General features: G+C 37.4%; 1 protein-coding gene across 1 annotated transcript; it reads right to left on the bottom strand.

Moving 5' to 3' along the window:
- Positions 1-2,731: 2,731 nt before the first annotated feature.
- On the bottom strand, positions 2,732-3,845 carry LOC132061358 (uncharacterized). The gene is made up of 3 exons (XM_059454193.1): positions 3,585-3,845; positions 3,127-3,420; positions 2,732-3,040 (listed from the first exon to the last, which is right to left on the bottom strand). The coding sequence occupies exons 1-3, from the start codon at positions 3,843-3,845 to the stop codon at positions 2,732-2,734; spliced, it is 864 nt and encodes a 287-aa protein (XP_059310176.1).
- Between the last annotated feature and the right edge of the window lie 8,769 nt (positions 3,846-12,614).

Below are 12,614 nucleotides of genomic sequence, written 5' to 3'. Positions count from 1 at the left end.
CTCATCCGTTGCAACATATTAAAAACATGTTGCAACGGATGGGTCGATTGTTGCAACTTCTTCAACAATTTGTTAGATTTTGTGACTTGTTTAAAACTACGAAACCACTTGAACATAATATATTGAACACAACTTAAATAATGAACACCTAATATATACTTAATAAAATGTCTTAGAAAATCTTGAACACCTAATATATACTTAAATTACATAATGTCATAAAAAAAAACTCCTAATATATACTTAAATTGTTCAACGAGCCACATTTTGGCTCCAAAAAATGCAAAATCAATGAGCTGTTTATCAACCCGTCTTAGGGCTCCAACACCTTTTCAATGATACCTAATGCCCATCTCCATTGCATCCTCTCCCTACAGAGTTGTCGCTGATTAAACTTTCGGGTTTTGTCACAGTTGTGCCAGTAAGCAAAGCCTCTATAAAAGCAATTGACCACGAACCACATGCCTTACTAGTGACATTGCGGGGCAGATTCTGTAGCCTATTGAATTCCCACGATTCATTGAGTAACTTTGCAGGCAAGTGTGCGAACATTCCACTCTGTTGCAATAACTTGGGCCACAATTCCATCACCGGCTCCATGAAACAAAAGAAATCAGATTCTTCATAGACAGGAACGTTGCAGTCATACACATTTACCACTCCCTCTTCAATCATGAACTCGAGAGTGACAAAATGTGTGACATTAATATTCATCACTGTTAAAACCTCTTTGCACCGTGCCCGTGAGCGACCCCCGGTAGGGTCGACACCCCTACAATAGTCGACCATATCATCATCCCACTTGAATTCGGCAAGTCTAACCTTCGAGGCACGGCATTTGGGCCCATGTACTCTCTTTTGTCAATTCTGTGTACCTCTTGGACATGTTGTTAGAAAAGTTGAGGTCCAGGATTATATCAGTGGAATCATAGTACTCAGGGAAATTGATTTGCCTCATACGCATTAGAAGCGAGGACTTCATCTACATACTAAAGTAAAAGTAGTAAAACGAGTTAGTTACTTGGTGCAACGAGATTCAACGATTATCTACTTGTTGCAACAACTAGTTAACTTGGTGCGGCGAGATTCAACAAAATAAAGGAAGCTGTTGCAACGACGATTAACTTGCAGCAACAGATTATCTACTTGTTGCAACAACATACTAAATTAGATAGATATATACAAGTGTTGAAACTTACCCAATCCTCCCACCAAATTTCCATACTTGTCATAGCCTTGAAGTCTGCTTGCTCCAAATTCATGCATTGAGTACATGGTTCTCCCACTCTTTTTGGACTTGATTGCAGTCTCAACCTTTTTCTTTCTTTGGGCATGTACAGGCTTGAAAATATCCACCTTCTTTAGCACTTTTGGCCCAACATCAAGAAGAGGAGTCTCGGTTGACTTCTTGGGAGTAGCAACGGTCTTCTTGATCAACTGATGCAAGTGCCTTGGCAATTGCTTTGCCCCTCCTCCGAACATGAACAGGAGTATAAGGTGAGGAAAGATTCTTTGATGGATTGATACCCCTCTTGGATATCAACCTCTGCATAGAAGTGTTTGTGGCTTCTTGAGCCTGCACCAATTCCTCCACCTTTCTAATCAAATTATCCATTTTGTCCTTGCAAGTGGTGCACTCACAAGCACATGAGGGCACCTTAGAAGTACCGGCACCAACATCAGCAAATCTTCTACCACTCAATCCACCACCACTAAAATTACCACCAAATCCGGAAAAATCACTCAATCCAGGAACTGGAGTAAATCCACCAATATTAGCATCATCACCACTTAATTTTTCCCCAGCCAAACTTGCTGGGACATCATCACCAAGTCCACCACCACCACCACCAACAACAACATCAACAGACTGAACAACACCACCAACAGCATCAGCACCACCAATAGCAACATCACCACCAGCACCAATAACAACATGACCACCACCACCAGCTACAACATCATCAACCCTAGTGATGGTCACACTCCGATTTCCAATTCCCTTTGAACCCATCAATCAATACATCGAGGATTCTTTGGGCACAAAAGGTGACAAGGCATGGCATCTCCAACTCTCTTATTGTTGGGACAAGCCATGGGTTCACAACACGCAACAAGAAAGTAGATATATCATAATGGTGCTAAATCATAAAAAACAAATCCTATTTAAAATAAATTATCAGGTTGTTGCAAAAGGTTACACATCTGTTGGACAATGTCCAACAAATAGGTAACTTGTTGCAGCAGGTATCTTATCTGTTGAAAATTTTCCAACAGATGGGTAACTTGTTGCAACAGGTTGATCATCTGTTGGATATTTTCCAACAGATGGGTAACTTGTTGCAGCAGGTTACTCATCTGTTGTAAAAAACTAGTTGCATGTTATAACAGATTCATCTGTTGGGTAACTTGTTGCAACAGGTTAATTATCTGTTGGACATTGTCCAACAGATGGGTAACTTGTTGCAGCAGGTTACTCATCTGTTGTAAAAAACTAGTTTCATGTTATAACAGATTCATCTGTTGGGTAACTTGTTGCAACAGGTTAATTATCTGTTGGACATTTTCCAACAGATGGGTAACTTGTTGCAGCAGGTTACTCATCTGTTGTAAAAAACTAGTTTCATGTTATAACAGATTCATCTACTTGTTGCAACGGGTTAATTATCTCTATGGACATGTTCCAACGAGATGGGTAACTTGTTGCGGCGGGTTAATTATTAGTTGCATGTTATAACAGATTTATCTGTTGGGTAACTTGTTGCAACAGGTTAATTATCTGTTGGACATTTTCCAACAGATAGGTAACTTGTTGCAACAGATGCATGTGTTGTTGCAGCAGATTATAAAAGCTGTTGCAACACCTAGTCATCTGTTGTGTTCTAATGCTTACAGCTTCCTTAGGGGGGTTGAAAAGGTCAACACTCAATTTTGTGTTGTTCCTGGCAGTGAGCCATCTAAGAATTCTTGGATAGGTAACTTCTTCGGAGTATTCCTTGACTTGATGCCTGAGGTGAGGAATGGCTTCAAATGCCCAAGCCTAGAAAAAAAGATGCCATCAAAAATTAAAATAGTGATTGAAATAATTTTAAAAAAAAAAAAGGTAAAACATTGAAGAAAATTTACCATGAAAGCCCAAGGGAAGCCATATAGGTTTTGTGTCTTCCCCGTTGGCTTCAAATGCTTCATCAAATATTCAACAGTCAAGCTAAAGCTTTGAAAACCCCAGGCATAGTTGTTGAAGGCATCATAGTCCTCAACAAGTTTAATCAATCCAAGCGGTATGTTGTAGTTTACGTCTCTTGCCCAAAGAACACTGTGCACAAACCAAACTAAGCACGGTGCCTCCTTGTGCTTTTTTGAGAATGTTTTGGACTCCAAATCTTGCAACAATTTCTTTTGAGTGTAGCTCTTTCCCCACTAAGTTTACCAAAGAGACATCATTCTTAGCTTTGGAACCCTTTGCTTTCTTGGCTGCCTTGGGTGTCAAGGTGGCTTGGTTAATACAACGATGGGAAGAGGCTCACAAGGATAACATCTCAATCCAGAGTAACTATGGCAAACTCCTTCATGCCAAAGCAAACCGGCATGCCACAGTAATTGATCCAAATCTCATCCTTTCTATCACAAATAATCTTACGCTTCAAAAGCTCAGAAACCATTGTCATTTGAAATCGGGCACCGGTATCTTCAGGCAAATCTAAATAGGGCCCAAAGCAGCTAGCCCTAAAGAAATTCTCCAACCCCTGCTGCCGGAGAATGCCCCTGAAGGTGTCAAAGCCCTTGCCCATGGTTGATCTAACCACAAAATCACCGGACAAATCCTTATTTCCATTCAGCGGCATCGTCACGCCGTACTTTTCAATGCTGAAACTCTTGACGACCTCTCGATCGAAGGTCTATTGGGATCTGTGACAATACTAGAAGACTCAACAAGATTGGCATCCATATTATGTTTCCTTTTTCTTCTTAACTCGGCCAAGGTCTGATCTGTTGATTCTTCTTCTTCATTATCATTTTCAGTTTCTGCATCTTCTTCACCTCCTTCATCCCCTTCAGCTCCTTCATCTCTTTCTTCTTCATCTCCTTCTTCTTCACCTACTTCTTCATCTCCTTCAGCATTTTCTTCATTTTCTTCATCTCCTTCAGCAATTTTTTCATCATCTTTTTCACTTTCTTCTCTAGTTTCTTCACTTTGTTCATTTTTATCACTTTCTTCTTCATGCCCAACAGAGGTTTCGTGGGTTTCCTCTCTTTCTGAAGTCCCAGTTTCACTAACTCTTTCCTCATTTGTTGATTGACAAATAGCAATCACAAGTTTATCTAATGGTGTTTGCACCTTAGCTCTTTTACTACTTTCTCCCTCAGTTGGTTTCTCTCCTTTTCTTTTAACGGAGCCATTTTATCTACACACGGAGATAGAAAAACAATTTTAATTGGTTAGTGCAACATTCAAAGTAAAAAGGGAAAAGGAATATGTTGCAACAAGTAATCGGTTGTTGCATACACTTAAGAATATGTTGCAACAACTTATTACTTGTTGCGTTGCAGCGAGAATCTTAATCTGTTGGAAATAGAAAAACGATTAGCAAATCCTTAGCAACTGTTTTGATTTTTTACAACAACTTGTTAATATGCTACAACAAGCTGCTCTTCGATTCTTTGCAAAAACCTCAACAATTGTTTTGATTTTATCCGGCGGTACATTGGGATAAAATCAAAACTTTTCCTAAACCATAGCATGACGGCAACAACAACGGCAAAAACATCTAAATTTAACTACAAAACATCTACATTTCACTACAAATACACAACCATCACAAATCTCACTCACAACTTAAACAAAATACACCAAATAGGATTTTTTTTTAACCATGCAACCTCGAATGTTTGCAAGTTGTCAAACAAGTCTTGAATTTCTTTGCAACAACAACAACAACAACAGCAAAAACATTTAAATTTAACTACAAAACATCTATATTTCACTACAAACACACAACCATCACAAATCTCACTCACAACTTAAACAAAATACACCAAACCATGCAACCTCAGCGGATGTTTGCAACATCAAACAAGTCTTGAATTTGTTGGGGTTGTTGGAAAACATCAACAAAATTGCAAGCCTTTTTTTCGAAACAACAAGGAGAAGAAGAACAAAAACAACACCAAAAATCATAATTTCACAACCACAACCACTATTTACAAACTCACAAACCCCAACAAGTGCAACAAATACACGAAACTACAATAAAACAAATAACATTCAAGAAAAACCCATGCTCTTCTTCATCTTCTCTAACCAAAATCATCATTTTCACACTCTGATTTCAAAACCCTAACTTTTGAACCAAGTGAAAAAAAAAAAAGTTTACCTGAGAATGAATAGAGAAGCAACAACAATGGAGAGAGAGAGAAATGAGCGACGCCGGCGACGACAATGGAGAGAGGAATGAACGGCAACAATGGTGGTCACCGGTTTTTTGCGAACGGAGAGAGAGAGAGACGGACTGGGCCTCTTATTTTTTTTTTTTTTGAAATAAGATGAACAAGTAGTTGGGATCGTGGGGGAAGTGGGTTGGATGGAGTTTTTGTATAATGTGTGTGGGTTGGAAGAAGTTTTTGTATAATGTGTATGGGCTTTTGTGTATTTTGTAAAAGATTATAAGTTTTAAAAATTATAATTCGGTCCCAATTTTAGTTAATCACATTTTTAAGACAAGTTTGACCTTGGCTGGTCAAACTTGTCACCATTTCTAATTATCAGACTTTTTTGTCACCATAACTTAAATCTTCCAAGATACTAGAATAATTCTGCGACATTTCTATCAACTTTCCCCTGTTTCTTTCTGTCAAATTTCATGGCGATCCATGGCATGTTTCTACGAAATCAGAAATATGAAAACAAACAGACTCACCTGGAAGATAACAAATTAAAACTTTTGACAAGTTAAATGAAATTAACAAGTTTTATTGTTTTAGATTCATTTCTCAAAAAATTGGGCATGAAGAAAACTTAAGCGAAACAGGACGAGCCTACGCAATGATAAAAATAGAACTAAGCATGAGGTGAAGAAAAAATAGAACTTCTGCACACAAAAGCTTCAATGTCTCTACCCGGCGTTCTTTGTTGGAGTCCGGAACCAAAATGACCCAAAAAAGACCATTTGAACCAAATTACCCTAACAAAAAAAAAGGTAACCATACTACCTTTAACGCAGTAATTTACTGCGTTAAAGGGGTCCTTTTTTTCTTTGGTTTACTCTTCTTTCTTTACACTTTTTAACGTACTTTAGCCATAGATTAATCATGCTTCGGGACTCCGAAACTTCAATATTTTATATAGAACCCTACTTATTTTTATGCGATTAATAAGGTAGGCTCAATACATCAAGGATAAGCAAAACTTCAGATTGTCGTTTTAGTGGTTGAAAAGTGCTCGAACTCCTTTTTTGTTTGAAGAATTGATGTCATTAGCTTTAAGTTCTTTATGTTTTAGGTTTTAGATTTAAGCGTGCTATTTTTTAGTCAAAGTTGCAGCATTCAGACTAATCTCAAAATAATTAAATTGCATTATTCATAACAATACGAAAATACTTAAACTTGTTCATTAATAACAAACTGAAAGTAGTAAAAATACAATCATCAAAGAAAGAAAAACTTAAAATACATTCATCAATTCATGCCCTTGAGTTGATCTTCCGCCACCACCGCGAGATGTGCCACCACCACGAAAGTTTCCTCCGCCACGAGAGTTTCCTCCGCCACGAGAGGTACTTCTACCGCGAGATGTATTTTGACCGCCATGCCGTAAGGGACACTTACGCTTACCATGACCAACATAATTGCAAAATGAGCATTTTCGAATGTATCTCCCTGGTGGAACATCCATTTCATTGGGAATACGAGAGTATGCTTTCTTTTTGAATTTACGGATAAATGCTTTATTTGCAACCATGGAAAATGGATCCGGTGGCCAATAACTCTCATTACCAAGTGGGTAGAACCTTCCAGCATACGTTTTTGCATAATTTCAACTCTATATTCCTTAGCCACGTACGGGGAGGCGTTCTTTTCCATTGTGATAAAACACTTGAAGACTTGAGAACATGGCATGTAATATGATTGCCACATGTGCATGTTCTTGGAATCTCACAAATTGGAATCTCACAATAGCAGTTTTATGTCGTATACCCGTACACATGTGTTCCATCTATTGATATTACTGGCCGACAATGAGCAAAACCATCAATGCATGATTTGAATGCCCGAAACACAAACTCAAAATAATTACCGGGCACACCAGGCTTCGATTTGAGCTTTTATTCAATAACAGTACCAGGATTGAAGTGTTGTAGAGCCGTAATGTATCTCGGTAACGTCCTCAAAGAGCCCTCCCAATTGCCATAGACTATCTCATGTGCACGCCTACGCCCAAGATACGTCTTCCGCCTACTAACGGTTTTGCGATACACTTTCAGGACAGCTGTAATACAATCTTTAATAGGGTACCTGGATAAGTTCAAGTATCAGCATAGAGCAACGACGAACAATGTATTAACATCAAAATTAATATAAACTTAGGCGAATGGGATACCTTGGGCTTTTTGCAATGGCGCCAACTAACACAGCAGCAATCATATTGGTATCTAGATTGCAATGATTATCTGGGAGGTCACCCATATCACAAGTGTGCCTTGTGTAGAATTTTGAAATAGTCCACATCTTTTCAGCAATCTCCTTACCATGGAGCATCCATTGGCAACCTTGATTTTTTCGCTTGCAGACCAATCGCTAAAGTTTTCGAGTAAAATCGTCAACTTTGAACTCCCTCATCCCGTGGATACAATAAATCTTGACAGCCTTTTGCAATGATTTTTAGGAGTTGAAAATCATGCCTTTTCAATATGAACCTTCTGTTTTACAAGATCCACTGGCTCTTTCTACAAACTTCGCCGAATATGATCACATCCCTAGTAAAGACAAAGGCATCGGGGCGATCTTGAAGATGATCAAGATAGGGGATCTCATCGGAATGCCACTGAATCGGGGTCGACTCTTGTTGTTGAAATTGGCTTTGCGGCACGGTGCGCTTCACTGGTCAAATGGGTGCTGCGAATTCAGTTCTTTCTAGTGTGCCGGACTATTCATCATGTCTTGCAACAATTCTACTTGATATTGAGGAGTAGTTCCAACCTCAACCTCAACCTCATCCTCACTTTCTTCATCTTCACTTTCCTCCGCATTAGGTATTTCCTCACTATCACCCGATAATGTCACTATATAATTCATATAATTTGGATAATCCGGACCATCCATAGCAGGTCTTTACCTATAATTTGGTGCAACGACCACATTCTCCCTACATAAGAAACTACAGTATTTTAACTACTACACATCAAATAATACTATTGAAGTTAGAAAAATAGACGTACCAATAGTAATCAACTGCACTGAAACTTGAGAAAGGACCATCGTTTTGAGTAGGTGTATAACCCCTAAAAAATATAATCAACATCATTAGTAGCATTCAAGTAATAAACATATGCTACTACACAGAACAACAACAGCAACAACAACAGCAACAATAACAATAATAATAATGAATATTTACCACTGCCCATCAAATTGCTGACTTAAACTTGCCAGAGGCATTTGACTCCTCAAAATGCCTTCATAAGTGCTCATGTCAGGGTAATTGTGTTCATCGGTAGGTTCCGCTTCAGTAACTTCAGCCTGAATTCTAGATGGGCTTGCCCGACGAGGTCTATTTCGGACTTTCCGAGGATCTGTAGCCATGACTTCAAGTCGATTAATGGGGACCTTCTGTACGTACAATTCAAGGACGTTTAAAGTTATGCATTCCCTATAATCGTAAAGCGCCTTAAAAGAATTCATCAAAGAAACATCGTCTTGAATGTACTACTGTCCATAACTAGTTACACCTTGAGGCGTAAATGATATTGGATATCTTCCAATTATATTTAAATCAAAATCACTCCTACTAACTTGTAGTCTATTATACAAGGCTTGGAGTAGTTTTGAGAATTTTAAGTTAAGTAAAAACTTAACATGGTATTTTGGGGGAGAGTCATAATGTAAATTATTTTCCTCGAATATAATTTCTCCGTCCCAGAATAAAGAAACCCTAATTTTTGGAACATCTTCCATTTGTTGACTAATTTAGGAGAACAAAATGTAAAAGTTGGATGAAACTTAGAATTTGTGTAAAATATAGAAATTGGATGAAACAGAAACTGTGTTTTCCTTTCATACAAAATTCGTATTAATAAGGTTTGAATATTCAATAAACGCATGCATGCAACTGGTGTATCTTGCAGTGTTACGTCAAGTCAAATTAAGTACGGAGTGCTGCAAAACGCTTGAATTTACCACATCATTTCAGTATAGCGCATCGTTTTAATGCGTTTTTCTGACATAAAGCAGTAATTTACTGCGTTATGCCATGGATAACGCAGTAAATTACTGCATTATCCTGGCATAACATAGTAAATTACTGCTTTATGTCAGAAACCCTGTATTGTCAATCGCAGTTGTCATACAGAAAAAATGTCATAATTCGAATCTAAAATTTGCGTTTGATGCTAGCGAGTGTTATATAAAAGTAATTGACGAATAACTACCAACCACACAAAATTGAGTTAATATGTCATTTTTTAACTAATTTGGAGATATTAGTCGTATTACAACGTTCTCTCCAGGAGACATATTCGACACAATGTGTAGGACATGGGAATTGGGTGAAGATTTTGAATACTCGAATAACCCGAACGAGAGATACAATCAATGTTACAATAATATGATGACAGACGAGTGGAATTGGCGTGTTAGGGAGGCTACAACACTGGAACAAAACTTGAGGTCACTGGCGCTTAGACACCCAAAAAGACGTGCTATGTCAATGCCTGGTGGAACTCCACAAGAGTTGAATTTTGCTCTTAACCGTTTTCGCGAAGAGAACAATTGGATGAAAATACATTGCCTCAGGGTAGAATATGGTCAACATAGTTACGTCAGATTCAGATCCAAGTGGGATTCGGACTGTGAGATGTCCGATGACGATGATTCCGCATGATATTATTAATAGTTGTACTTTATTAAATAAAGTTGGTGGGGTCATAGTCATGATCCCACAACCTATTGAGTTTGATACCTATATAAAGAGCCTTTTGCTACTTAGTATCTACTTAAAATTCAATATCGAATAGTAGAAATATAGATTGGTCGGTATTTTTTCCACGGGATTCGAATAGCAGTGGTGATGACAACTCAAATCAAAGCAACTATTCCGGTGATTCCTCAACCGATAACAGTGAATTCGTGCTAAACGATTTCAAGCCCCACCTTTTAATAGAGCGTAATGACAATTTTCGAGAGTTGAAATATTCAGATCCACGTGAATATTATTGTGGTTTAAGTCGCGAATGGGCATATAGGTACACCGAATCACAACGTCTTGTTCGTGACTTGAAAAATCTCAACGCTCAAATCCCAACAAGGTACTCAATAACCATGCCTCGAGTAGGTTCAGAAACTTGCGAGCTTGTTGTACAAAGGATTAGAAAAGAAAACAACAGAATGCTAGCAAGACGTTGTAGATTTTATATGGTAAAGTTGGCCGAAGAACAAGCATCATCAACAAGTAGAGAATTAACATCTACAGAAAAAAAATATATGTCTTAAGGAACCCAAAATATTGTTCTGAGGACGATATTGCGGACTTTGATTCTGATGATGATTAAGATTATTGTGATTTTAGTTCTATGTTTAATTTATGATGATGTTGTTAATTTGAAGAATATTAGTATGTTTAGTTTTGCATCAACTCAAGGGCATGAATTGATGAATGTATTTTAAGTTTTTTCTTTCTTTGATGATTGTAGTTTTACTACTTTCGGTTTGTTATTAATGAACAAGTTTAAGTATTTTCATATTGTTATGAATGATGCAATTTAATTATTTTGAGATTGGTATGAATGCTGCAATTTTGACTAAAAAATAGCACACTTAAATCTAAACCCTAAAACATAAAGAACTTAAAGCTAATGACACAAGTCTTCAAACAAAAATAGAGTTCGAGCACTTTTCAACCACTAAGACGACAATCCGAAGTTTTGCTTATCTTTGATGTATTGAGCCTACCTTATTAATCGCACAAAACTAAGTAGGGTTCTATATAAAATATTGAAGTTTCGGAGTCTCGAAGCATGATTAATCTATGGCTAAAGTACGTTAAAAAGTGTAAAGAAAGAGGAGTTAACCAAAAGAAAAAAAGGGACCCCTTTAACGCAGTAATTATTGGGTTAAAGGACTTAACCCCGCCGTTACGGTTAAGTCCTTTAACGCAGTAAATTACTACGTTAAAGGTATGGTAACCTTTTTTTTTTTTTTGTTGGGGTATTTTGGTTCAAATGGTCTTTTTTAGGGTCATTTTGGATCCGGACTCTCTTTGTTGTACCTAGATGAAGCATACATAGTACTCCCTCTATCCCAATTTATGTGACACCATTTCCTTTTTAGTCTGTCCTCTATATTTAGAAACAATTTAACTTTATGAAATAATTTACAGTCACACATTTATATAAGGCTTGTTTTGGACCACACATTTCAAAAGTCTTTCTTTCTTTCTTAAACTCCGTGTCAAGTCAAATGGTGCCACATAAATTGGGACGGAGGGAGTAGGTAAAAAATAGATAGATTTTTACGCTGCATAACCGTACATCAAAATAATAGCTGGGGGGGTAAGAAAATTTCTTTCCATTTTTTATAAATTATAAAAGTAAAATATATAAAATAGAAAATTCGAGGAGGGGAGGTGGGGTTGGAGTAAGCAAAAATTTTCCACTTCTTGTAAACTTTTATAAAAATATGATAAAATATATGAAATAGAAAAGGGCGGGGGGTAAGAAATTTTTTCCATTTTTATAAACTTTTTATAAGATAAATATATGAAATAGAATATGTGGTTGGGGGGGGGGGGAGGGTAAGGTGGGTTGTGGGGTAAGAATTGTTTTTCCGCTTTTAATGATTTTGTTTTATAAAAGTAAGATAAAACATATGAAATTGCAAATGTGGGTGGGGGGTGGGTAGGGGACAGGGTGGGAGGTAAGAAAAAAAATTCTCATTTTTTATAAATTTTTTGTAAAAGTAAAATAAAATATATGAAATAAAAATTTCGGAGGGGGGAGGATAGGGAGTAGGGGTACGTGTTACATCCGGCATTTTTGCGTATTCGAAAATTTGGAAATAACCTTGACTTATAAGGAATAAGGTCATGTTTGGATTCTCTTTTTTTTATATGTGAATGTTGCTTATGGAAGTATGGATGCGGGGATATCGAGCAAGGCTAAGGGCAACAATTGGGATTTTGGAAATTCGTTTCATGAATTATGCAAAGTAGCCAAATTGTTGGGCCAAAAAAAAATAAGAAAACTAGGCCCAAAAGAGAAGGGGTGGCCGGCCAACTTGTGGCCCAAACCCATAAGTTGATCAAATTTTTACCATGTGCCAATTATATAAGGATGATTATCCTTGGAAGCTTCAAGAGAACAAAGGAGAAATCAAGAACAAAAAAGAAAAAGGCCTTCGGCCAA

The sequence above is a fragment of the Lycium ferocissimum genome, chromosome 6 (assembly GCF_029784015.1).
Source record: "Lycium ferocissimum isolate CSIRO_LF1 chromosome 6, AGI_CSIRO_Lferr_CH_V1, whole genome shotgun sequence".
Taxonomy (NCBI): Eukaryota; Viridiplantae; Streptophyta; class Magnoliopsida; order Solanales; family Solanaceae; genus Lycium; species Lycium ferocissimum.
Note: the sequence above shows the minus strand (reverse complement) of the source record. Positions and strands in the feature narration are given on the sequence as shown.